Source organism: Cheilinus undulatus, linkage group 15 (genome assembly GCF_018320785.1).
Source record: "Cheilinus undulatus linkage group 15, ASM1832078v1, whole genome shotgun sequence".
Classification (NCBI taxonomy): Eukaryota; Metazoa; Chordata; class Actinopteri; order Labriformes; family Labridae; genus Cheilinus; species Cheilinus undulatus.
This window is the reverse complement of record NC_054879.1, coordinates 13590036-13617081: the sequence shown is the minus strand read 5'-3', so window position 1 is coordinate 13617081 and position 27046 is coordinate 13590036. Positions and strand designations below refer to the sequence as shown.

Sequence of the window (27046 nt, the reverse complement as noted above, 5' to 3'; positions counted from 1 at the left end):
AAGTGTTTTTGTAAAGAATCAGAATACTTATATCAATGTGACATTTGTGATAGTGATAGTTTTTTTAAATTTCTAATTGATTTGCAATTTTTTCGCTTTGTCATGATGGGGTACTGAGTGTAGATTAATGAGTAGATTTTTTTTCAACTGTAGCATCAGGCTGCAACATAATAAAACTTTAAAAAAGAGAAGATATCTAAAGTCTTTCTGAATGCTGAATGAATAAAAGAAAATGTTGGCAAAGAGGAAAAATTGCATCAACAGAAGTGCTTAAAAAAAACGTCTCAACCCTAATTTTTCCAATCTGTGCATCTCAAATATCTCATAATTTCACTGATTGATTCATTATCTCAACATTCTGATTTCATTTTGTTACTCACTGTTCCAAAATAAATTTGATCAAATTTTGACTTAATTTTGACAAAAATAAAGTCCATCTACAGCCCTAATCATGAGTGAAGTAAGTTATAATGGTTGTGTTTGTCACCTACCATGAGTCTTATTTGTTAATTTCAGCACTGAAATTTTCATATATCTTAAAGGGCAATAGTTACAGTTTACATTTCTTTATATACCTCATTGCATCACTTTAATAAATTTAGTTATAAGTGGTTTAAACATTTTGTCAGAGCTGTGTTGTTTCAAATAAATTCAACCTATCGACCCTCCCCTTATTTCAAACTAATCACATTGCGCATGCGCCGGAAAGTGACGTGTCCAGAAAGTGTCAAACAGAAGGATGTAAAAATGATCGAAAGCTCTTCAGATAAACTTGCAGTGATACGTAATAGTCACCCGAAGCTCCAGTTTGGATAATTCCCCTACTTGAATCCCTGTTAGATTTAGATTTTGAGGACTTACATCGCTTCTCTAGTTGAGCAACGGAAAACGGTTTAACTCACTTTTGTAGGCTCGTCATTGACCGTCGAGCTAACTTGGTTAGCGACGGTTGAGCTAACGGAGTCGGTGAAGTAGTCGGAGGAGACGTTAGAATGGTAACCGGCTTAGTTATCACTAACATGTAGCTAATGTCAACCTGGGAGCGTTAATGCTAGATAGACACCTAGAGTAGGCTTTTCTTTCATTGTTCGTTTACTAAAAGTAGCTTTTAGCCCGGTAATCAGCCGGGTAGCTGGCAGCAGGACAGATACCCGAGGGAGAGGAAGATGTCTCGGAGACGGCTGGACAGCCGCAGCGGTCTGTCTGCGGGGCTGCTTGGGGAAATTCAGACCCCAATCTGCACGGATCCCATCGAGAGTGTATATGAATTCACCGGAGAGCTTGGAAGGTGAGTTCAAAGGGAGGAACAGATGAGGAAAAGAAGGGATGGTACCCAGTGTTACACATTTGTTTTTAGCCTTAACCGATAAATACACCTCTTTTCATTGTAATGCAAGTAACACCAAGTTCCTCCTGTACTGGGACTAACCTGTTTGCATAATAGAGAGGCGTAAAACAAGACATTCGATTCTATAGTTAGTGTTAAAAGTAATTTTTTTCAATTTCAGAAGTTAGTGGTGAAAATCTGACAAATCTTTCATTTATCCAGATTACATGGACATTATATGCCAAATTCCTTTTTACAGGATTAAAACTAAACATTTGCCTTTTTGAGACCTACAAACATCACTGTACAACCTGCTACAGACAGTGAGCTCTGTAATGCACGAAATGAAAAACTTGTTCTCCTTATCTAACAGCAGGTTTGCTTGGTAGCTCCCTTAGACAATCCTGAGAAAGTGCTTCATCTCCAGCTCTACTCACTTGTCAAAACATTGTAAACATAATTGTACAGTTCAGACCATATAGGCTATTACATGCCATTTTTATTGATTAAAACAAGAAATTGCTCAATATTGCCTGTCTAAGACTCCCGTTTTTGTTGCTGTAGTAGCAATATGTAGACTTTAACTTGTATCCTATCAAAGTTTGAAACTCATATTGTTGCAACCCTAACAGAAAATCAAACTCGTGAACAAACAGTATAGTAGAGAAAGTTCTTCATTAGGAGGATGTCTGTTCTAATGACTCATAACCACAGTCAGTAAAAGACCATAAGTTTCATTTGCATAAAAACTGGCCATGATCCAGGATGATTTTACCAAGGAAAGTCTTATCAATACAACAGGTAGCCTGACCATGAGTCATGCATTCCTTTCATTATCACAACCAACTCAATAATAGCTGATTATGTGATGAGATACATTATAGTCACATGTCAGCAAGACACTTGTAAAAAAAAAAAAATCAAACTAAACTATGTTTCTGAATTTAGTGTCTTTTAATCTCTGTTTCAGATAGGAAAGTATCAATTCAAAAACTGTCACATATCATATATAGATTGTTAAAAAAAAACATATGATAGATTTTCTTGTCCTGTAAAATTTGTGTTATCTTTTATCTGACTTTTATATTCAACATGTGTTTTACACCAGTCGACATAGGACTGGCCAGTTTATATCAGTTTTAAGACGCCTGGATTAGAATTGCACTAATTGTGAAGATTAGGGTTGAAACTAGTGTTTATAGTACCATTTTAGCTGAGACTGATGCCAGTGTTTTTTTATTGCTGCATTTACTGTGAGCAAGGATGCTCTGATGCATTGGTTCAACATTGTATCTATAGATATCGGCCCAATTTACAAACATCAGCCAAATGATGTGGAATGAACAGATATGAGTTCCTAATGTTTACCTGTTGTCTTAAAATAAAAATGATAATGCCCTTAAACGAAGCAAATGACATCACATTTGCAATACGAGCAAAAATACTTCGCTCATTCTGTCTCAAACTGATGAAGCCTAACAATACTTCATGAAAGTCATACCCCCAGCTGTAATCAGCTGATAGCCGGCCTCACCTCCCTCACTCCAGCCGCCTCCTTTCTAGCTTAAATCTCGTTGCATCCCCATGTTCAGATTCATGCTACTATGGATTAATTGCTTCGGAAATAATTTAATTGTTTTCAATACTTATTACCTCCGCCAAGGAGGTTATGTGATCGGCAGGGTTTGTTAGTTTGTTAGCAACATAACTCAAAAAGTTATGGACGGATTTCAATGAAATTTTCAGGAAATGTCAGAAATGGCATAAAGAAGAACTGATTAGATTTTGGGAGATCTTGCTGCCGTGAAGGTATTGTGTGATTTACATATACATCATCTCTATATTTTTCTTAGTTAACTGTAGAATATCGCAGTATATCACAATATCATGATATCCTGATATATCGTAATACTATTGTATCGTGACCCAAGTATTGTGATGCGTATCGTATTGTGAGGTTCTTGCCAATACTCATCCCTAGTAATTACACTGATTAAAGTCACTGTTATTGAGTAGCTTTTATGTGCAGTGGTACTTTTTTGAGCAGGTTTTCAAATCAGTGATTGCACTTTTACAGATGTTTATTTTGGGTGAAGTATTGAACTTCATTAAATTTTAAAAAGCACCAATTCCTGAGTAAAAATTCAAAATCAAAATGTCAAATGACTTGCCAGTTTCATGCCATTCTGTCAAAAGGCATCAAACTGGCAAGTTGTTTGGCTTTGTCTTTAGATGACGGTCAGTAGCATATAGTAAGTATAGCTTTTAAATGTAGATGTGGCACTAAAAGACCAAGCAAGTAAAACATTGGTTTCATAGAAAGACATGCCAAAGTTTCTGGAGTAAGAAGTGCAAAGGTCTCCTAAATTTGTATGATTTGCAATTGAGGCCATGAGTCACTTTGTCCAACAGGAGAAGAGACATGAGTTTGTTGTACCCACATGCTGACTGTGGGTCAAAATACACTTACTTTGTATGGTAAAAAAGAAAATATTAACAGAGACGTGGTGTCAGCACTGTAATGCTCTTAATGCTGCCAGTTACAGTGCTTCAAGTCTACATGACTTCATATTTCTGTATTTGCGCCCAGGAAAAGCTCAGGCAAGTAATTCAGAAAAGGGTTTAACTACATTTGGACTCTGGACTGTAAGCTTTACTGTAAGTACACAGGGCCAGCAGTACCAGGGAACCTGACATGATCGTGCTACAGTAGACCTTTGTCATGTGTTTGGCTCTGTGTGTGAGCCATAGCAACAGCTGACGGTCGATGATGGTCACATCCGTAGATTTCTGTGGTGTGTTTGAAGTGGTTGTGTCATGCAGCAGCATGTGCTGTACCAGTCTGAGTTCAGTAAAGGAGGAAGGAAATCAGCACATGTGGTAACCTGACTGTAGAAAGAAGAAATGGCACAGACCACTTCTGTTCACTTACGGGTGATCTTTTGAAACAGGAAGTTATGAGGTGCAATATTTTTAAGAACATGAGAGGGGTGATTGTATTTCTGCTTTTGACCTTTAAAAGAATTTAAAGTAATCCCCAGCTTTGGACTTATATTAATAAAAAAGGCCTTGAACGGTAGGAAATTGATGTGTCACAGTGATTCATTATTTCTCTTCTGATCTGCAACCACCAGTCCCTTTTTCTGTAGTCTTTTAATGGAATCAGTCCAAAATATAATAGTCTTTTGAATGCTGTTTGTGCTGTTTGGAGTACAATGCATTTAGATTCTCTCACAGTGAATCAGACCTGAAACTTCCTTGTTGCCTCTAACAGCCTGAGAATGCTTGACACATTTTACTTGGGTTAGCAGGCCAAATGAAATATGCCATCTTGGAAACAACATGTACATTTCAGCAATGTTTTTTGAAGATGGAGATTAAAATAAGATAAGCCGAGGTCCCATTTTTTATTTTTTTTGTCTGTTCTGATGGTTACTGTGCCAGATTAGGTGATCACAGAGCCATAAATTTGTGTCACGACTTGACAGTGATAGTTGTGGTCTTCTGCTTAAAAAAGAAGAAAACAGCAATCAAGAAACAATTATAGATGGGTTATGGTTAACAATTACGATTGATTATTATTAAGTCTGATTTTTACCAGTGAGAGGTCTGACATGTCAGCAGGTATATCAGCATAAAACAATAAAGTTGTGGAGTTTTTAGTAGAACTGACACACCTACATCAACTGGAGTTTTTTTTTTTTTTTTTGTATCCTCATTTCTGTAAGTTTAGAAGTATGATTTAACAACTGACATTTTCAGTCTGAACTGCTGCTAGTTTAATCCAATGCACTTGAGAAGAATGTGCCTTTTGTGTTATTTCAAACAGTTTCTGGATTGTCTCCGTGAACTTATTACTGTAGTCCTCTTTTTGAAATGTGCTTAGAAATATTGGCATATCAAGTATATTGTACATCCACAGTTTAAATCTCCCAATTCAATTGCAGACAAATAAACAAAATGACTGCATGGCAAAGGTCAGGCAGGGATATAAATCTGCTAACTTGTGACTTGTTTTTTAGGTTATTTCCTTACAGCCTGCACATGAACTGAATGGTTTAGTCTTTGATGGCAACTTTGACCCAATTTTGAGAACTGTGTACAAAAAGTTTATGATGGAGAAACGTTTACCCTCTTAACCAACTGTTGGGCGAAGTTAGTATAATGCTATACTCAAGTTTGTTTAGCAGGCTAAAGAGTGGGGGAATTTTGGTGCTGACTAGAATATGGGCATACATCAAGAAGTCAGAAGCAAAGCTCAGAATAAATCCCAATGTTTTTCAGTCCTATCAAAAATAATAGCCTTATAATGTAAGACGGCAGATTTGGGTTATACACCTGTTGTCCTGCTTCATGAAAGCTAAAAGATCATTAGTAGACTGTTGTAATGAGGAGTATGATTCCAGGGATAAACCATTCAAAGTATGTCTGTATGACTGTAAGCAAGCTTTGTCATGAGAAAAATGACATCATTGGGGTTATCCCAGCATGTGTTTTTAAAGTACAGTGTCTTATACAGAGAAGAAAAGTCATTTTAAGGAGCCATAAAGTTTACAAGGTGTGAAATTGACCTCTTAAGAAGGGAATAATGAAACAACTGTGCATGGGGATTTTCAGGATCCAGCAGTGTAAAAGTACCTGTTATATTTATCTTTGGGTCTTTGACTTTGGTCATCAAGTTTTATACATCTCTTGGAAATCCCAAAACTTTTTCCTTTAATGATTATGAATAAGTGTCCCTCAAATGTAGTATAGAGTAAGACAGTAAAAACAAGAGGCCAGGCTGAATACTCAGTGAAAAGATTTTTACAGTGAGAAACACCAACAGTAATATGCTCATTAATCAGATGGTAATCTATATATGATGTTAAATCTAAATAAAGAATTTCCATTTTATTTATTTCATTTTATTTAGGAGCATTTAAAATAAAAAATAAATCTTAACAACATTGATACAATCAAACATAAGCAAAAAGAAGCAACTGAAACCCAGTGTTGGTCTTTTTTATGATCAAAAATGACAGGTAAGATCCTGTACATTGTTTACATTGCATGATAATTTTGGTGACATTTAGAAAAGTTGGTGGAAATGATGAGGATAGGAACTAAGGTTTGACATCTCACAGGTCCAACTAGTTTTTTCAAATCTTTTGGTAACAAAAAGAAAAGACTGACAATTATAAAGTTTCTATATTTTTGATGCCAGTGATCATTAAAACAAAAGAGGCATTGTCATTGTGAACACAGAATTTAAGTGTCATTTGGACTACCTCGGTACACAGAAACTTACTTATATACATTTACTTGTATTGTCAATGTTTATGTTCAATTGAAACACTACTGTGTAAGAGTTTGTATTTTTTAATACTTCATTTTTAAAATTTTGCTATAAATAACATAGAAGAGGTGAGGGCAAGGATGATTAAAGTGTAGTTTTAGAGGTATTAAAGTAAAAATAAAAGACACAGGTACAGCACACAGTACTTATAAACACAGTCTAATGCACAAGGATGATAATAAAGAGTCTCTTCACTAGCTGCAATCTCATTTTTCTCAGTATTTATCTACTTTCTTTTATGAAGCCACCTTGTTAAGGTGATGTTCTTGATACTGCTGAGTAAAAAATTTACTAATGGGAGGATTCTTTTGAAGGTTATCGCTTTCTTACTTGCACCCATGATTATCTTCAAAGGTTTGCTTCTCTTTAACTGAACTCTTTAGGTACTTTTTCAAAGAACAGAGAGGTGGGGGAAAAAGTTATTTCCAAAGTTCTGACAGCTGCTTCACTTCATTCCAGAAAGTTTTTAGATATGGTGAATACCAAAAAACATGAGTCTAGTCTGCAGAAACCACTCAACTTTTGATGTTTGATTTGGGATAACAAATAATCATGTTCAATTCTTCCAGCAAAAATCTTGTGAGAACAAAGAGTGTGTGTTTTTCTGTAATTTGTGATGATTAAATCTGTAAATTGGATGTCAAATACAGATGCATTAATTGTGAAAACAAGGATCAGTATATACCAATGTTTAGCAGAACAATTTAGTTGATTGCTGTTAATGCCGATTTTCATCATTTCTTTTAGTATAAGACTCCCAGGATACTAACATTTTCTTTTGTGTATTATCATGAAATAAGACCTAAGTTCGTCCAACAGCCCTAATAATGTACAATTAATATTTTGCTTACTTCATGGCTGCTAGAAGCTACAGGAGGAACACGCTATTTATAATCGCAGTAATCTCCACAGAATATCACACTTTGCCGTCTACTCCATAAAGTCTACATCACAAACATATTAAGTATTCAAACTAAGAAAATATGCACAAAAATATGACCTGTAACAATGAAAGGAGGTGCAGCTAAAGAGAAGAAAGTTTAGTACCATTGTTCCATTCTTTGAAAGAAACCCTTCTGGGCCTGTAACCTTCACAATCACTACACTTTTGTTTTGGTCATGCACTTATTTTAAGATTCTTTCTTCTGCTGCAGCTATTGTAAGGCCTTTTGGAGAAGTGTGCCCATGAACTGCTTATCAACTGCCTGCAAAGCTTTTTTAAGAGTTAGATTTAGTGTTACAGTTCTACTAGCTAACCTTCAGGCCTCTCACTTAAAGAACTACGGACTAAAACTGATATCATGGATCATGAATGAAGAACAGAAGTAATTCAAATGTTTAGTGATTCTCTTGTGTTTGAGCTTAAAATAACAGTTCATCCTCTAAATCTAGCAATAGAGAGTTATTTATTCCTTCTCAGTCTTGGTGAACACCAAGCTATGTAGGAATGTTCTGGCATTAGATAACACAGAGATGCTTTGTATTTTATACCGTTGTCCCAACACTGCGGTCTTTTACAGATTTAGAAACTATTGTAGAAACTTGTAAAACCATATCACTTTCACTTTAATCATATGTCCACTCTCTGCTTGGTAGGGGGAAGTTTGCTGTCGTCAAGCGCTGTGTGGAGAAGGCCACGGGGAAGGTGTTTGCTGCCAAGTTCCTGCGGAAGAGGAGGCGAGGTCGCGACTGTCGTGCAGAAGTCATTCATGAGATGGCCGTCCTGGAGATGGCCCGTAACAACGCCAGAGTGGTCAACCTACACGCTGCTTATGAGACGGATCACGACATCGTATTAGTGCTCGAATAGTGAGTGTTCATAAAACCAACAACACGATTTTATCTTTCTCATTTGCTTGATTGTATATCATACTAAATCACTCTCTAAGAGTGGCTTCACATTTAGGACCTGGGCCCAGACCCAGGTGCATTTGACCCCAAAGACCTTTTTATTTGGCCAGTGTACACACAGGCAAACAGTGCTTGAATCCACTTAAAGAGGTGGTCTCAATTCATGTATACGTGAGCACAGTGGTGTGAACACATCTGTGCTCGTGCAGATTACTTGTTAGCAAGTGGTGTTGTAAAGGCAATTCTAAATGTCACCTTTCTTTGTAAAAACCATTGTATCTGACCAGCACAGGCCCATTTCGTCCTCTAAGTTGCATGGTAGATGTTGAAATCTCAAAAATAATAAAACTCTTCATGGTTGGAGGATGAACTCCAATTTTGGCTCTCTTCTTCTTGACAAATTTGCAAAAGTGCATACTACCTCCTACTATATGCAAGTGTGCTCGACCACAGATCAGTGTTACTGATGTTTAAGTAGATTTGGAGGGGAGGGAACAATTGTGCACAAGCACAGTGTGGAAAAATCATGCCAAATGTTTAAACACCCTAACACTTCTGAGCACTGGCTCAATGTTACTCCCACAAACCAGCAACAGACACAACTAGTGGACAGACCCCATTAAAATAGAACTCCCATGTAGTGCTGGGTAATTAATCAAGTTTTATTCTCATTTAAAAAACAATCATGCCATGGTAGCTACTCCTGATAGTTTGAAAAATGAGAGAGCAAAAGAAGATGACAAAAAGGCAACCGCTGGTTAACAAAAAAGGCAAAATTACCTCAGTCGTATAGAACCACTCTGGTTTTAAGGAGTCAGACTTGGAAATTAGTGGTGTAACAGTATTTGTATTTGTCCTGAACCATCCAAGGTCTGTGCACGTAGTCCCACGTCAAATATGTCTAAATGGGGAAAAAAGTCCATCAGAGATGCAGAGGGCTGAGAGAGTGGGGGAGAGATGTGGGGGAAAGGAGCCACAGGCTGGACTTGAACTCGGGCTGCCTGCATGCATGCGGTGCAACCTAACAACCAGGCCATCTGCACCACTCATTGTCTTTATTTTTTCATTTCTCTGAAAATAGGAGGCTATTTGTTTGTCAGTTGCTTTTTTGCATCTTTTCCCCCTGATTTTCCTCTTTTTTCATGTCTAATTCACCACAGCCCGTACCAACTACCGGTATTTCTGAACAACACTAGATGGAACAGACTGTAAGCTGCACTACTGTCAGTTTGAAGGTGTTTATTTTTATTCAACAGTTTTTTTTTTAAACCGGAGTAGTCCCTTTTAGATCGGGTTTTTTTCAAAGGAGACCTGACCAAGTACTACAAATGGAAAACCCAGAATTATTAGTTGGGGCTTTATTCTTTTTTCTCAGATGAAAAAAACCCATCCTGAACTTTGACCTCTGAACCGTTACAGCCCTACTTGAAATGCAAAATACAATATATTGCCAAAAGTATTCATTCACCCATCCAAATAATTGAAATCAGGTGGTCCAATCACTTCCATGGCCACAGGTGTATAAAATCAAGCACCTAGGCATGCAGACTGTCTCTACAAACATTAGTGAAAGAATGGGTCGCTCTCAGGAGCTCAAAGAATTCCAGCGTAGTTCTGTGATAGGATGCCACCTGTGCAACAAGTCCAGTCATGAAATTTCCTCACTCCTAAATATTCCACAGTCAACTGTCAGTGGTATTATAACAAAGTGGAAGCGACTGGGAACAACTGCAACTCAGCCATGAAGTGGTGGGCCATGTAAAATGACAGAGTGGGGTAAGCGGATGCTGAAGCGCATAGTGTGAAGAGGTCGCCAACTTTCTGCAGAGTCAATCAGTACAGACCTCCAAACTTCATGTGGCCTTCAGATTAGCTCAAGAAGAGTGCGTAGAGAGCTTCATGGAATGGGTTTCCATGGCTGAGCAGCTGCATCCAAGCCATACATCACCAAGTGCAATGCAAAGCATGCAGTGGTGTAAAGCATGCCACCACTGGACTCCAGAGCAGTGGAGCATTCTCTGGAGTGACCAATCGCGCTTCTCCATCTGGCAATCTAATGGACGAGTCTGGGTTTGGCGCTTGCCATGAGAACGGTACTTGTCTGAGTGCATTGTGCCAAGTGTAAAGTTTGGTGGAGGGGGGATTATGGTGTGGGGTTGATTTTCAGGAGCTGGGCTTGACCCCTTAGCTCCAGTGAAAGGAACTGTGAATGCTTCAGCATACCAAGAGACAATTCCATACTCCCAACTTTGTGGGAACAGTTTGGGGATGGCCCCTTCCTGTTCCAACATGACTGTGCACCAGTGCACAAAGGTCCATAAAGAGATGGATGAGAGAGTTTGGTGTGGATGAACTTGACTGGCCTGCACAGAGTCCTGACCTCAACCTGATAGCACACCTTTGGGATGAATTAGAGCGGAGATTATGAGCCAGGCCTTCTCGTCCAACATCAATGTGTGACCTCACAAATGTGCTTCTGGAAGAATGGTCAAAAATTCCCATAAACACACTCCTAAACCTTGTGGAAAGCCTTCCCAGAAGAGTTGAAGCTGTTTTAGCTACAAAGGGTGGACTGACATCATATTAAACCCTATGGATTAAGAATGGGATGTCACTTAAATTCATATGCAAGTCAAGGCAGGTGAGCGAATACTTTTGGCAATATAGTGTATCTTGCAGGATTTGTTACACAATTGAGGCTGTGCCTCAAGATGACATGCTAAATGTATGTAATCACTTTAAATTTACAAGAAAGTTGTATAAGGTGATCCCAATATCAATCAGATATATCATGATTAGAATTTTTGCTATAATCTAGCGGCCCTACTTCCTCTAGCCAAAGGTAGCACTTCTGCACAATCCTTCATATGTTTTGTAAGCTGAGCTTGATAACAACTTAGGCCTGATTCTGTGGAACAAAAAAGTTTTCTTTCCTTTGTGACATGTCTTGCTTGTGTATTAATGACAACATGATGTATCTTTTGTTGTATGTGGTCAGAAGGGGGAGCAGAAGGTGTCTCTGGACTCACTGCAGAAGATGGATGTTTGAATGACTTTGTTTTAACTAATCTAAATGTAAACCTATTCCATCAAGAGCATAATTTACATGGCCTTTAAAGCTTTTTTGATTTCAGGGATGTGTGTGGATTTACATAAATTACTGACATCACAAAAAGGAAAAAATATATCAGCACATTTTTATTGTACATGAAGCTGATAAACGCTTTGCACCCTGTGCATATTGACTATATTATAGCTGAGAATATGAATCATTTAAACTTTACAATTAGTGACAAACTAATCTTCAATTCTAGTGAAGTATTAATTGCAGTGTATTGAAGGTTAAGGGCCAAAGTCCTTTTTTGAGTGCTATATGGCTACCACACTGTTTTATGTAAGATTTGTTCTTCCAAACAGGGTTATCAGGGTTTGTTTGAAGGCCCGTTTTTCCAGAGTTACAGTATGAAACTTTATAATTGAATAGCTTTAGCTAAAAGTCTAGTTTCAAATTTACTTTAAGTCATTTTTGTTTATTTTCTCTTTTGGATATCGAGCTCTCATTCAGGTCTTTGTCTGGGTTAGTGTTTCTCTTGTTTGTCTTCACTGTCAAAACAGAAACTAGATGTCAGACCCAGTCTGAAATGAAATAAAACTCAGTGGTAGTCTTCAAGTGGATTGCTGTGATTTTTCTAACCACACCTTTTAATACTTCTGTAGACACTTAAATCCCTTCATAGGAGAAAAGACAGCTTTAACAATTCACTCTGTTGATCTTGGGCTGTCTGAACTATTACAGAACTGCCTAATTAGGAAGTTGAATAACCTGAAATGTAATAAACTCAGCTGAACTAAATGCTCTGGGCACGTTAGGTTTTAGTGTCTTTGTGTCAACTTTGGCAAACACACACTTGACTGTGAGTAAGCAGGGAGGAGGCTTCTTTCTAGCTCAACAGCAATTTGCCAGAACATGTTAGCATTGAACCAGTAACCCTCTGGTGGGGGTTGGTCACTTAAACTGCCAAGCCAAACGTCTGTTCATGCTTACAGCTTTTCTTGTACACAAGCTGCAGTCATCACTAAGTGGCTGGTTTCATGTGTATCTGTATGTTGACAGTCTGTTTTGTCTTTGTTCAGTGCTGCAGGTGGAGAGATATTCGACCACTGTGTTTCTGAAGAGCTGCTGCCAGAGGTCCAGATCACGCGACTGATCAGACAAACCCTGGAGGGAGTCCACTACCTCCACCAGAGCAACCTGGTGCACTTAGACCTGAAGGTACATAAATAAATTTTAAAAAAGATACAAGGTCTACACACACAGAGAAAAAAGCATGTATTCGTGTAGATGGAGTCTGGGGAAACTATTTTTACATGTTTACTCCGTTCACCACCAACTTCCCCCTTAAGTGCTCGGCTATGTATTCCCTTTTTTTTAGAGCAGCCGTGCTCTCCAAACCCCAGTTTCCTGTTTTCATGACACAGTTAAGCTCAGAACAAGGATTATAAGAGGTAACTGGACCATTCGCCAAGGGCAAAGTGGGGAAACTCAGCATCACAAGCTACATCCAGAGGAGTACATTTGTCTTTCAAAACACATAATGGACCTCATTCACCAGCTGGTCTTTGAAATTAATTTGTTCTTTGAAACCACTGTGGTGAATATCAAAATTTTCCTAAAAATGTCAAAGTTTTATCTGAATTTTGTTGACTAAGGACAAAATCTAAGCACAGTCTCTAGTACACTATATTTGATATAAACTACATGTTGTGGAGATATGAATTAAAGAACAAGCCTTTCAGTAGTTTTGATAGCCCATGTTTTAGATAAAACCTTTATCCAGAATAACAACCTGACAACTTACAGGTGTTCATGACTTTTCTATGACATGTATTATTGTATTAAAGTGACCACTTTTACCTGTTATTTTTATGCCTTTATGGCAGGGAAAGCTCTGACCAAAGGCATTATGTTTTAGGTCCCCCATCCAGGTCATTCTTGTGAATGCAATATTTTGAAAGCACTTAGAGGGATTTTCTTCAAACTTCAGACAAGTGTCTTCTCTAACTTGGATGAACAGATTAGCCATTGGAGCTCGTAGGTAGGGATGCACTGATGCTTATACAATTATCTGATATCAGTGCCGATACCAAGCCTAAGTATCCGTACTCATAAAAAATTGCAGATACTGTACTCTGTATCATTTTAAGGCGTGATGTTTGCCTCTCATTATATGAGTTTGTAGTCAAAGTTGGAGCCATATCTGCAGTTTGGTTAAATTTTAACATACATGAGGATGACAAATGACAAGAATGATAAAAACTATGCACTGCTAAATTGTCCAGAGGATGGATGAAAAACGTAACCTTGCAAAGCAGTTGGATCTGCCTGTTTTCGTATTTCTCACTGGCAAATCCATCTAGCAAAGCTCCCATCTGAACCATTTGGGCCCAGCTAGAAAGTCACCGGACCAATCAGTGTCAAGGGGCAGTACTTTCGGGTGCAGCAAAGTCGTGGCGTAAGCAAGCAGTAACAAGAGACTGGTGCATCTATGGCAGAAGAGATTAGCGTGGATGCTGCTAAAGTGCCAGTTTTATCAGAACTTGACGAAATTTCTTCGTTAAAAGAAGAACAAAGAACAGCAGTGAGTTGTTTTCTTTTCAGAAACAACAAAAGTCAGGTTTGCGTTATGCTGTTCTCTATGGTGTATATTCCTCGGTCGCGGCTACGATGTCACATGCTTTGTTGCTCTAATTGGCCTGTTAAGTTGGGACAGACAGAATGTTCATCCAATCACCCTCCGATTTTTATTTTTTTTCTCTAAAGGCTCTACCCTTTCCCAAACGCTGTCTATCAGAGGTTTTCCATCTGGTGTGTCAGGTTATGACAAATGTCTGATAAAAAGAAAATAAGCTTTCAAAATAATTGTAAGAGCAGTTATGGCGTTATTAAGTACTGTGCTCATATCTATACTCAGTATTGGTGAGTACCCAGATGCAAGTATTTGTACTCATTTGTCTGGAAGAGTATGGTTTTGGTACAACCCTGGTCACAGGTCAAGGTCACTGGACCTCATGTTCATCCCTTGTTTGTGAGTGCAGTATATCTAAAGAATCCTTAGAGAGATTTTCATCCCTAGCTTTTAAACTTTCCACCAGAGAATCCACCTCAAACCTTTTTTCTTAACCCACCAATGTACTTTCACTGTCCAGCAATTGTAAATCTTGTACTTAACCATGCATTTCCTCCAATTCCCTTCAACTGTATGTTTTGTTTCAACTGCTTGTGCTACTTAGTTTAATCAGCCTGTGTGGGTTCAATTTGATAAGTGCTACATCAAATTCAGAGGTACACAAGTATTTATTATTGGTGTCCAGTGTGCAGTGGCTTTATTTTATTTTTTTACCCCGGCCCTTATATGGAAATTAAAGTTGTTTTTATCAGCGCTAATAAGGAAAAAAAAAAAAAAGCATTAGCTGCTTGCAAGGACATGGCACTTACCAATTTAAGAACACAACTTTGCAGTTTAAAATCAGCTTGGGGCGCGCCGGTAGTCGTGTGGTTGAGGCGCGCACCATGTGCGCAGGCGAACCGGGTTCGAATCCGGCCCTTAGCACTGTCTCTCCCCACTCTCTTCCCTGTTTCTGACTCTATCCACTGTCCTCTCTCTAATGAAGGCACAAAAAAGCTCAAAAATGAATCTTTAAAAAAAAAAAAAAAAAAAAAAAAAAAAATCAGCTTCATGAATCTACCCAAGACTTTTCTCAAGATCTTCAACAAGTTCAAAGAAAAATTTTGGGAAGATATTTGTGAATGAGGCCCTTCTTTTTTCGTTTCTGCCAAGCATCAACATTACTCTGACTTATTGAAGTCCCCAAAGAAGGACTATTGAAAATCCTGCTGGCCCTGTGTTGGTTTGACAATTCAAATTTTACATTCTAGTTTATATCACAGGTAAAGATCTTCTGGAGGGAGAGGATTTTTGGTTTGAGTCCCTCTTCAAAAGGATAGAATAGTTGTCTGGATGTAAAGCACACAGTCTAAATGGAAGTGTTTTACAGGACCTCAACATCAGGCTGTAAATGTAAGCTTTCAGTATTGCCCATATTTAAGCCAGTGTAAATATTTGTTGGCATAGGACTTGTTTGAACATTAATTAGAGACTAATCTACTAAGAGTCACTGAAATCCTGAATTGATTGGTGCAAACAACACTAGCACGTTCTGTATGTTCCCAACTGCTCTCATAAAAAATGATGCAGTCATTTTATAATGATCTTGTTTGCACAGTGTTTATATGGTTGATTTATTTTCAGCACTTGAACAAATGTTCATAGGAAGGTAAATACCTGTCCATCGGAGGGTAAACATGCTATTAAGCTGTTCAAAGAGAGCTGGAGAACATGAGAAAAGCTGTTATATAAGATTTAAGCTCTGGTTCAAAGTACGTCTTATCTTTGCAGTCCTTCTGCTCTACCTGAGGTCCACTCCGTGTTTTCTTTGTGTTTCAGCCTCAGAATATCCTCCTGACCAGCCTGTCCCCTCCAGGAGACATAAAGATCGTAGACTTTGGCCTGGCACGCAGACTGGGTGCGGTCGGAGAGCTTCGAGAGATTCTTGGCACGCCTGAGTATGTGGGTAAGGTGATGATTTTTATGAAACATGCTTTGATACTCAGAAACATCAGACAGGATGTCAGCAGGATAACCACATCAAAGTTAGTGCCAGTCAGAAAAATCCTCCAGAAGCTCTAATACCCATAAAACGCTTTTGAAGTTCTCCAAGAAGAACTCTCACCAATTATCAGTAATTTGTCCCTGATGGGACGTGGTTACATAAAGCTCTTATCATTATCATACATTTAGAGGCCTCACCTAACCCTGAAGTCACACAAGCCTAAACAAGAGACATCGCCCATCACCATCTCCTTTAAATGTAGAATTTACTTTGCCAGCATCTCTTTGAATGAAATCAGGTTATTTTATTCATCAATAAGACTTCAGAAGATGAAAAACACTATGATAACATATGTAAATTTAGAAGTATGAATGCACTTGGGATGAAATAAAAACCTAAACATCGATAATTCTGATCTTAGTCTAAGGAAACAGAGTTGATCAGCATTTTTAAAGTCACATTTCTGCATTTTAGGGCACCAGTTTAGCTCAGTGGGTAGAGTAGGCACCCATATATAGAGGCAACAGTCCTCAATGTGCTGGTCACAGGATTGACTCCTGATCTTGGCACTGCTTTGTGCATGTCCTCCCCAACTCTCTCTCTCTCCATATCCCCCCAAAAATCATTAATTTCATTGACTGTGGTTTTATAGTAGAGTAACAACAGTACAACACAACTTAACATCCAACAGTGCTTAAGCAGTGTAAATTCGATAGAGATTTGTGGTTGTATTCCTCCTACCCTTGCAATGTCGCTAATAAAACACTGACATAAAAGAAGAGGACACTAATGGTAATCTAATAGGTCAGTGTTTTGTAACATGCAGGGTTCATTTTGAAAAGGTACTTAAATGTCTTAAATTTGACTATAAGGAGAACATCAGGGTAGAAATAATGAAATATAACTGAATAACAGCTGACTTTTCTCTCTTCATTCAGCTCCAGAGATCCTAAATTACGAGCCAATCACAACAGCGACTGACCTCTGGTGAGTTCATTCTTCCAAAACTGGAAGTGACTTCTTTGTGTTCTATGCTCAGCAGTTTTCATCACTTTTCTGTGAGAACAAAGTGTTATTTTTTGTGTTTGTGTCTGAACACAGAGCCTTTGGACAACCACACAGGTTTATTTGTAAATGAAAGCTAAGGTGATCCCTTGTTGTGTAAAGCCACAAACCACTAAGTAGCTGTGTAGAGGCTAATAGCTGTTTACAGTTTTGAAACATATACTCTTGGTCGACAGTTTTGTGGTTGTAGAAATCCTGAAAATAGCAGCCATGTCTGCTTTTTTTTTAAAGAATAAATTAGTAAATAATTCACTCGGGTATTCATGTGCTCCTTTACATGCCTCCCTCCTGTATGTACGTGTCCTACAGGAGTGTGGGTGTCATCGCCTACATGCTGGTGACAGGGGAGTCTCCGTTTGCTGGGGAGGACAAGCAGGAGACTTATCTGAACGTGTCCCAGGTCAGCGTGGACTACAGCAGGGAGGCCTTCTCCAGGGTGTCTGAGCTGGCTGTGGACTTCATCCGTAAGCTGCTGGTCAAATCACCAGAGTGAGTAAAGGCACAACAAACACTCCCAGAATAGAAACACAGCTAGGTGATTTATTTTGAATGAGATCAGAATAAAATGTTTGCACGGAGCTGTGAACAAAAGGATGAGAGATTCTCACCACAAGATAACCCAACCATCACGTAATGTTTTATTTCAGGCCAGCTCTGGTTGATATGAGGAATTCGCTGAGAACATCCTGCAGCTAAACACCCTGAAATGTCAATAAACAGGGTTCCTAGAGACTATTGGAAAGTCTTAATATGTCTGAAAAGACTTTTTTTCTAACTTTTTATTTTGACTTTGACTGAGACATGTTCAAATACTTCATTAAATCTATAATATATCCATTATGAGCTTCCTTTAAGCTCACAATGGATCCTTTGTGTGAATTTGCTTGTCCATGTACTAGTTAATGGCATTTACAGCAGCACATTATGGCAAAATATCTGTACACATTCTAAAACTTCCAATGAGAGTGAAAGGAGAAATGAAGATGAGGAAATGTAGGTCCAGAGAGATTTGGCTTCAAGATTAAAAAAAGAAAACACAGGGGATAGTTAGCAGGGTGAAACAGTAGTTATGAGACTATGATACCAGAATTTTTAACTTGGATAAAACTTGTAAGAATGAAATATCAGTAGCTGTTTACAGTAAAATGGCAACAAAGGGCACTTAAAACTGGTTAATCGACTGTAAGATCTGCACTTCTATCACCATTTTCTTTCACCTGAAAAGTCTACTGCAACCTTCGTACTGGTGCAACCAAAAATGCGGAAATATGTGCTGTCTTAAAATGAGTGCAGCTGCAATCATCATACATGATTGATAATTTGCACCTATTCTTTTTGTTTTGCAAGAGACGGCTTCTATGCACAAAAAGTGCCATCATGTGCTGTGCAGTGATGCAGACTAGACTGGCACAGGTTTGCACCACTTTTTACCATCTTCTCTCCATCATTAGGATATAATCTTTCACATAAAGGAAACTGTGCATATTTCTTTGTAAATAAAGCTTATTGAGTGCTGGTTTGATGTAAAGGCTTCAATCAAAGACAAGAAGTGATCAGAGTAGGAGGACAGGGTGCAGTATATTCAGAGTTGCAGACTTTGTCAAGTTTGCAACAACTGCCACAAGTGTAGAGCTAAACTAACGTATTATAGCTAGCTGGTAACGGTGCAAACTCTTGATGATAAAAAAAACAAACAAACAAAAAAAAAAACAGATGGTACGATACAGCCTTACAGAAACTGCACGCTGTGGGCTTAGATGAACTTTGCTGCAGGAAATCATAACACGAGGAAGTTTATCAGTTGAAACCTTTTCCACTCTGGGAGAGGCCCAAAAAACAGGTCATGACTAATGCACCAGTGCAACCTAAAATCCAGATTTTAGGGGAGTTATTTTTGATGTCCAACCTGCACCTTAGAAAGAGTTACTGAAAACCAAAGTTACAGATACTGTTAATAGCAATGACTCACAAACTAAGCAAGCTTTTCTAAAGGCTGGTCAGTCAATCGAAATTTAGATTAAATCCCAGTAGCTCCTGCAGGTTCCTATTTAGCGAGTTTTCAGACCCCTCTGGCTACACTTCTTCAAAAAAGCAACTAGCAACAAATCTAGCGACTTTTTCTGGTGTTACTGGAGAGTTTTGGAGACTTTGACGTGAAAGCACGTATTGTTGTTGCTTTTCTCACTGAGCAGCGCTGCTGCTGTGGGCCCCTCTCCGTCCCTAAACACTCACAGGCAGCCTCGTCCTCGTGCAGTTCGACTGCAGCAGAGTAGAGGACTAATGCCCGTTTCAGACTGGGATCATGTTTTGCTGCTTGCGTGTGCCGCGCGTCAGCTCTGGTTCTTGCCGATGCGGCTTTCACACAGGGCGCAAGTTTTCTGCCTGTCAGCCGCATCTCCCTTTTCTCAAAGCCCTGTTGTCAAAGTGACTTTAGCGTACAGAGGAAGTGTGTCAGGAACTATTCAAAATAAAAGCATTCTCTACAAATGAATGGAGTTTCTCTACAGAAAAGCTAAACCAGGCTTTTACTTTGAAAGCACAAACCAGAAAAGCATTCATACGGTGTTCATCTTTCTTGTGACATATTCTACCAGTGTGGAGACAGAAAGTTTCACTAATTCTAGATCTTTAGAGAACAACTTTATAAAACAGGCGCATTTAAGCTTGTGGCCTTCCTCAGGGTTATCAAGAAACATATTGTAAACATATTCTATGTGCATATTTGCCACAGCAATGTAAATATGGCTCTCCATTTATCATTTTCCTGTCTAATATGGTCCACGGCCACAGTATAAGACTATTATACAATGTTTTAACGTCGTCTAAGTTGCATCTTTGTGAAATAAACAAAGATAAATGCAACTGGTTGTTCACATGTCCACGTTTGTGTTCATGTACAGTATATATCCTGTGTATATCACAAAACAATCACAGAACAATCACAAAATATAGCCTAATTTCTCTGTATCACAGCACTGTTTATCACTATTCATGCTCGTTCTCTCTTACATTGATCATTTACTACTGCATTTTCTCTGTCTATCCATCTGTCTCTCTGCCTGCTGTAGCTTTGGATAATGACCTCTGGTTTATAACTGTACATCTAATTTTTCTTTAATTTCTTTGGTCATTTTTTTGTTACCATGGAAATAACAGATATTGTATCATTTAAACTAGCATTGAAAAAGTACAGAGGTTAAGCACATTTTGACAGGTGTCCTCCAGGCTTCAGGGTTAGATGATTTTAAAAAGTTTGTTTTGTGTTTTGACTACAGGGATCGGCCCAGCGCTGCAGAGTGTATGAGCCACCCCTGGCTGTGGCAGCAGCAGTTCTGCCTGAGCCCCGACCTCGCCACCACCCGCTCTGTTCGGGAGAGGAGCTGCGGCACAAAGTGGGCAGCCCCGCCTGAAGACCCTGAAGACAAGGAGAACTTCCTGGAGTCACCTCACTCTCATGCAAAAAGGTTTCGCTTCGAAGATGAGACGCTCACCGCTGGAGACGGTGACTTTTGAAAAAATCTGTTAAAATTAGCAAGAAATGAAGTGTAAGGCTAAGGGGGGCTTCTTCTCCCTCTAAGCTTTTAAATTGTTTTAAGCTTCCAGAAAACCAGCTGTCCACCACTCAGAAGTACTTATTTACTTTATTCCAACATCAACCATTCAGACCAAAGATAACCAGCTAATTCTTGAGACTGATCGCTGTTAAAGAGTGCAAAAACTGTACAGCACATCTCAGCTAATGCAGTGTGTGTAACCTTAAGTATTTAATACCTTTCACTGTTAAATTCTCTCAGGGCTGCTGAAGCCTGAGTGTTTAGTGTTTCTGAAGAAAGCTAGTGTTTCATAATTGTAGGGAAATCTATGCAATACTTCCTCCAGTGTGTTTTAAATCTGTTTTCTAAAGAAATCTTGCATACTTTCATAGCACTCAGCCTTAAAAGTCACAGGTGAAGTGTTCTTAGTCACCAGCATGGCTTACTGTGTAGTTGCACTTGTGCTTGGACAGAAAAGAGATAAGTAGATTTTATTTATGATTGATGAGGGAATTCTGTCTCACTGTTGATGCATCAAAGCACAAACAAGTAAGACTTTCAAAAAGGAGATATGAAGATGAGCACTACTGCAACAAGGAAGTGCGATCTTTATTTAAAGTAAAAAAGGGACAGCAGCAGTGTGGCTGCATGTGAAGATATGCTGCTGTCTCATCAGAGCTCTATGTCTGACTACCTGCAGCAGTGCTGTAGTTCATGTAGAAAAAGAAGCCAGCAGAGGGGCTGAAAAACACACAAGAATATTACATTCCTTATAAGTTTGCATTCCCTCCAAGACTTTCATTTTCTCCATGTCTGACATTGCAGAAGGATTTCAGCTGAGCTCGGGGTTTAAGTTGAAAATCACTTTAATAACTTGGACCATAGCGTTTTCTTCCAAACAGCTGCATCTGCCTTGAGACCCAAAGCTTGAATTAAGGTCATTTTGATGTGATCTGTACCAGTTGTTCTCAGCTGGTCTAGCCTCAGGACCCACCACCACTTTGTTAAGAAGAAGTCATGACCCAAATATCTAAAAATTGTCAAACATTCAAATTTATTCAAAGAGAAATGGTGCATTATGAGACACATATGATTAAACAATGAGACCAGTCAAAGCAAACATGTTTAAAAAATCACATCATTACAGAGCTCTAGGAGGACATTTCCTGTATTAAAATGTACATTTTGGTTGTTTCTTCGAGATTTGAAAATATTTAAAAAGTCATGGAAAAAAAACAGTATTGTTATCCAAAGATCTTGAGAAAACGACCAAAATTTACTTATTACAGCTGTTTTGGATTGGGTGCATGGCAGCTGTGTCTTTGCAGTGTCATGGCTTTGTTTTCATTTCAACATGGGTATTCAGAAGTCAGGGTTTTCAGACCAGCTGCATTAGAACTGTCGTGTGCAAAGAATCAAGGGAATAAGGGGCTTTCCAATGTTTTTCCGCAAGCTATGTGCATCTCTCAGCCAAAATAGACAGAAGAACAACAGAGCCATGTTTGCCTTGTTCTAGCAGATAAGTCTGTCCACATTGGTAGAACGAGCCTGTCGTCCTTGCAGCATGCTTAATGTTTTTGCCCTCTTTCTACGTTCCTTTGTGGCACTTTCATTAAAATTTAGAGGAATGAGAAACAAGGAAGACCAGAAAAGTGCTCGCCGTGTCCTACAGAAAAACATCCTCAACAGAGCTTTTGATAAGTGGAAATGCACAAATATTATCCATGATAATCATGTAATAATTCAACTTGTGTTAGCATAATGGCCAAACTATTCAGCTTCCCGCCGTCATAGGCTCGTCATAACAAAGAACACACTCTGGTTTTTATGCATTCAAAATAAAAGTGCCAAGTGTCTTACTGTTGAAGAGGAAAACTTGAATTTACAGGGCAGAAAATTAGATACTTAACACATGCAGTGTTGACAGCGGGCGTCCAGTGCTGCACAGTGCAAAGCAATAACTGTCGTTCTCATGTTGTTAGGACACGGTGTAATGTCTCAACAAACCTGTGACTCATGCAGCCTTTCACATGCCACACCCGCGTGTACTCAAAGGATTTCCTCAGCCGGCTCTCAGTTCCTCTTTGTCAGCCAGCAGAGGTGAAACTTAACTCTAGCACTTACTTCATAAGCACTCATACTGAACTGATAACAACACATGAGCTATTTCTGAAAGTCTGTGAGTCCTTAAGAGGCTCTGTGTGTTTTTCAGTCCCTTACCAAAGCCATGCCTTTCATTAAAAAGCTGCTCTATTCCTCCCGGCTCAGGCTGCCTGAAGTCACATAACTCCTGTTGATCTCCTCTCAGGGCATGCTGCTCACTCTCTGCTCACTGTTTTCTAGACGTAATGGAACTCTTATAGGCCTGTTATTTATGTGCTGGACTTATACTTTATATTTGATGTAACTGAAGCTCTCATGTCTTATGAGGAAGTGTTCAGATCATGGTGAGAGAATAAGGATGATCATGCTGATATTTAAAACAAGAAAAGTTTAGTGGCTGCAGTGAATAGAATAATACATAAAAGGCTTTGACTGCAGAGAACCAGAGGGTTAAAGTTAGGGTTTGTTAAAAGGTGGTAGAAGGAAGTTAGTAAATGTAGAAATGGTTGATGAGTCAGGTGGTTTTAGTAAGGAGGAAGATGATTAAACACTAAATGAGTAAGGAATGTGTGTGAAAAGGAAGTATTTCAAGGAATAGTTTAACATTTGTGAAATGAAGGCATACATATGTCTAATTGATCATTAATATGATACAAGTAAAAATCCATTATTGATAACTGATACCACAGAAGAAGTCCCAGCTACGCAGTATCTGCTTATTTTTTGCTATCATTTTGAAGGCAAACTCATACACATTCATTTACACAGAAATGTTGGCAGTCTTTGGAAACAAAACTTTGCCTAGGTTGTGTGCAATGTGTAAGAGTTTGCTTTTTTTTATGGATTACTTCTTCTCCAAAACCTCCATATGATGAAATAGAATTTTTGTAATATTCAGCAATTATTAATATTCACTGTTCAATAAATATAATAAGAGTGCACCATTTAGAAAACATGTGGTATCTAAAGGTTAAAAAAATGTGACTTTATTTATAATCTTGTCAAACTATTCCTTTGAAATGGAATTCTGTTCTTCTTTTTTTTCAACCTGTAACTTTTTTCCTTATATGTTTTGTGGTCTAAATGACAAATTGGTACAAAAAAATCGTTAAATAGCTCTGCCAAGCAGCAACACATGGGCTTAGACTTGTACTCAAAATGTCTCAAAACAACATTCATAAAGGATTTCTCAGAGATGGATCATTTTGACAAGTTAAGACTAGGGCTGTCATTACAATTTTCAATCAAGATTAATCTTCAATTTTTTTTTGTAAATCACAGTCGGTCTCCCCTTACTGTCACAATTTTGAAGCTCTACTGTTTTGCATTTAAAATGAGCATTTGGGGTTTTGTGCCATCTTAAGCTAAGCCATTAACTTCCTGTTTGGTTACAGACCTGCTTTTATTTCATATGTAGAGTTTTTTTTTCCCAGAAATAACTTTATTAATTTAAAAAGTGACCATTTGTATGTTATATATATTTTTTTAATTGAGGTCATGGTAAAATAGTTCCCAACATTTTCAAAGACAGAGAACTTCTTTATTTCCATAAGTGGAACAGGACACGTCTTCTGATGGTGGCTGCCATAGGTTATGAATTCAGTCACCCAAACTCACCTGGAATGTGGAGCCCCCCGACACACACACACACACACACACATATACACACACACTCTGCATTTCCAGTGAGTAAAGACCACTACTGCTCAGCTCCACCCACCTCCAGGGTCTCCTCAGTACTTCTTGTAAATTGAAGACTCACTTCAATAAAACAACAACTCATTAGGCATATTTACTGAACAGAAAGCCAATGTTCTGTTTTCATTCATGAATTTCTCATAATGAGGGAGATATGTGCTTAAAAAGACACTTCTGCATCCATGCTGGAAGCAGTGCTAGAACACAAAGCCAGAGCGCATGTGCATCCTGGGACTGCTTCCATCATGACTATGGTAGTGCACTTTAAGATGTATACATCCCTCATTATGAGAGGGAACTGATTCCTTGATACAAACAAAAAGTAAAGAGCGGAGAGGGGAGGAGCTGGACAGCACTGGTCAGTACTATATTCTGTTATTGTTTTGATTGAGAGCCCCCTGGTGGTGGAATTTAACATACTGTGCTTTTAAAGGACACACAGGAACTTTGGGTTGATTGAAGATCATGAAATAAATTAAAGTGGAAAAAGACCTTAATGTGGTATAAAAATGAAACAAGGGAACAGTAAAAAGGTAACTGTTTGGTAACACAAAGTGCAGATGACTTTTGACTTGTCTTCTGAGCTGTCTGTGGGTTTTTTAAACTAAAATGAGACATTAAGGAGCAGTGGTTGACTTATCTTAACTCATTGTTGATTAATTGTGATTTAAAATGATTAATACTGACAGCCCTAGTTAAGGCTATTCATAAAATTCAAACAAGCCATTTTATCAAGTCATTTTAGTAAGTCATTTAGACCCAAAACATTTATGAAATAAAGTCCTGGTAGAGATGTAATGATACCTCATAATGCATTTAAAATCAATGAAAATGTGGACAATTTAAATTAATTCTACAAAAAGATTTTTGCAATGGCCATTTTTCACCTTCACGGGGTGCATTGGCTTTTGAATTCTCTTGTTGGATTGTGGCTGAAGAACTAGCACTTGCTATGAATGTCTCACTATTGAGGAAGAAATCTGCATTATTTTATAAGGAGCTGTACATGTACACTCATAGATAAATTAAAAAGGATGATTTACATTTTCATTGTCAGAGAATCAAAACAAAAGAATCACAGCTTCATAAATTCAACTCATCTGTTTGTAAAGATTTAAAAAATGTCAAAAATCGTGACCTAATTATATTGATGATCTAAAATTGAGTGTATCGTTACATCCCTAGGTCCTGGTTTAAAAAAACTGGAATTCCTTGTTGTGTTGTGATGATTGATGTAAAGATATGTTGTTATGAAAGGATTTTAGGCTGAGGAGGTATAAAAGGTGATGTCATTGTGGTTTTATCAGGAGATGAAGTGTGACAGGATCAGCGTCGATTGTGAAATAAGAGGTGCTTTTGAGTTGCAGGATTTGGCGTCTTTTGTTACTGTAAAAGCCTCACCTCTACTAACATGCATCGCTGGCGTCTCTGATTGCTCTTAATCTCCAGTGAAACATTCCTCTCTGCTCCGAGGTGCCACGCACAATGAGACCACATTGTGTGTTTTGTTTGTTGTTGTCACCAGCTGGTACAATGGCCTTTGTGTGGGAGATGGGCGTCTCCAGCCACGGCCATGCTCTCATCCGTATGCTGTCATCCTTAAAAACTGGAACACCACACTGTAAAAGATGTCATCTCAACTCAGTTTGTAGCAGGAATGTTTTCTAGTCAGCTGGACAGTTCTTTTGCCTTGAAGTTTTATAAATCTCTGTAGCTACTGTGTAAGAAAATAAGCTTGAAACTTCTCATTCATATTTAAACCCTGCTTTGATACCTCTCCAAAATAATCCTGATTTAGACAAAAATGATGCAAACTGATCCAGGAAGTCTAAATTTCTCATTGACTCATTGCGTCTCCTGTTGCTGCAGATTTAAAAACTTGACGAGTCACTTCACCTCAGTAGAGGATGGACTTGTTTTGCACTGCAGTAATGTCAGGGATCTCACTTTGCAGGGTGACGAAACGATTCGGGGCAAAGTGCTGGCATTGTCCGCCTCTGTCACTTGAACATGACTTATGCTGTGGCATCGATTTTATTCTGTTGTACAGCTATTGTACTGTTATTTTCAGCAGCTAGTCACTCAGTGGCCTCCGTATGTCCGTGATTGCTCATCGTCTGACACTCGGGTGATCATCTTCTAGAGGTAAAACACGGCTAACATTCCTGAGACTGAAGGATACTGTAGATTAAAAACATGAGCACAAGCAAATAAATGTTCAAGAGATGTCTGTTTATTTTGCATTTTATATATATTTTTAATGTATGAGCATTCTGATTGCATCTGAAATGACTAAAAAAAAGTCTTAATGTATTTTGATCAGCTGCAAGCTAATAAAAAGCATCACAAAGCAAACTGAAAAAGCTCATTAAAGGTTGTAGAAATATTTCATGGAGTGTCTGATGTTTTTTATTTCTCAACACTACTGCCACCTGCTGAATCAGGGGATGTAAGACAAGC

The 27046-nt window shown here is 38.4% G+C and overlaps 1 protein-coding gene across 1 annotated transcript; it reads left to right on the top strand.

The window, feature by feature from the left end:
• The first annotated feature begins 732 nt into the window (after positions 1-732).
• Positions 733-26972, top strand: stk17b (serine/threonine kinase 17b (apoptosis-inducing)). Its single transcript, XM_041807114.1, has 7 exons — positions 733-1288; positions 8262-8474; positions 12651-12789; positions 16022-16148; positions 17126-17174; positions 17562-17741; positions 20528-26972. The coding sequence occupies exons 1-7, from the start codon at positions 1167-1169 to the stop codon at positions 20763-20765; spliced, it is 1068 nt and encodes a 355-aa protein (XP_041663048.1). The 5' UTR covers positions 733-1166; the 3' UTR covers positions 20766-26972.
• Positions 26973-27046: the final 74 nt, after the last annotated feature.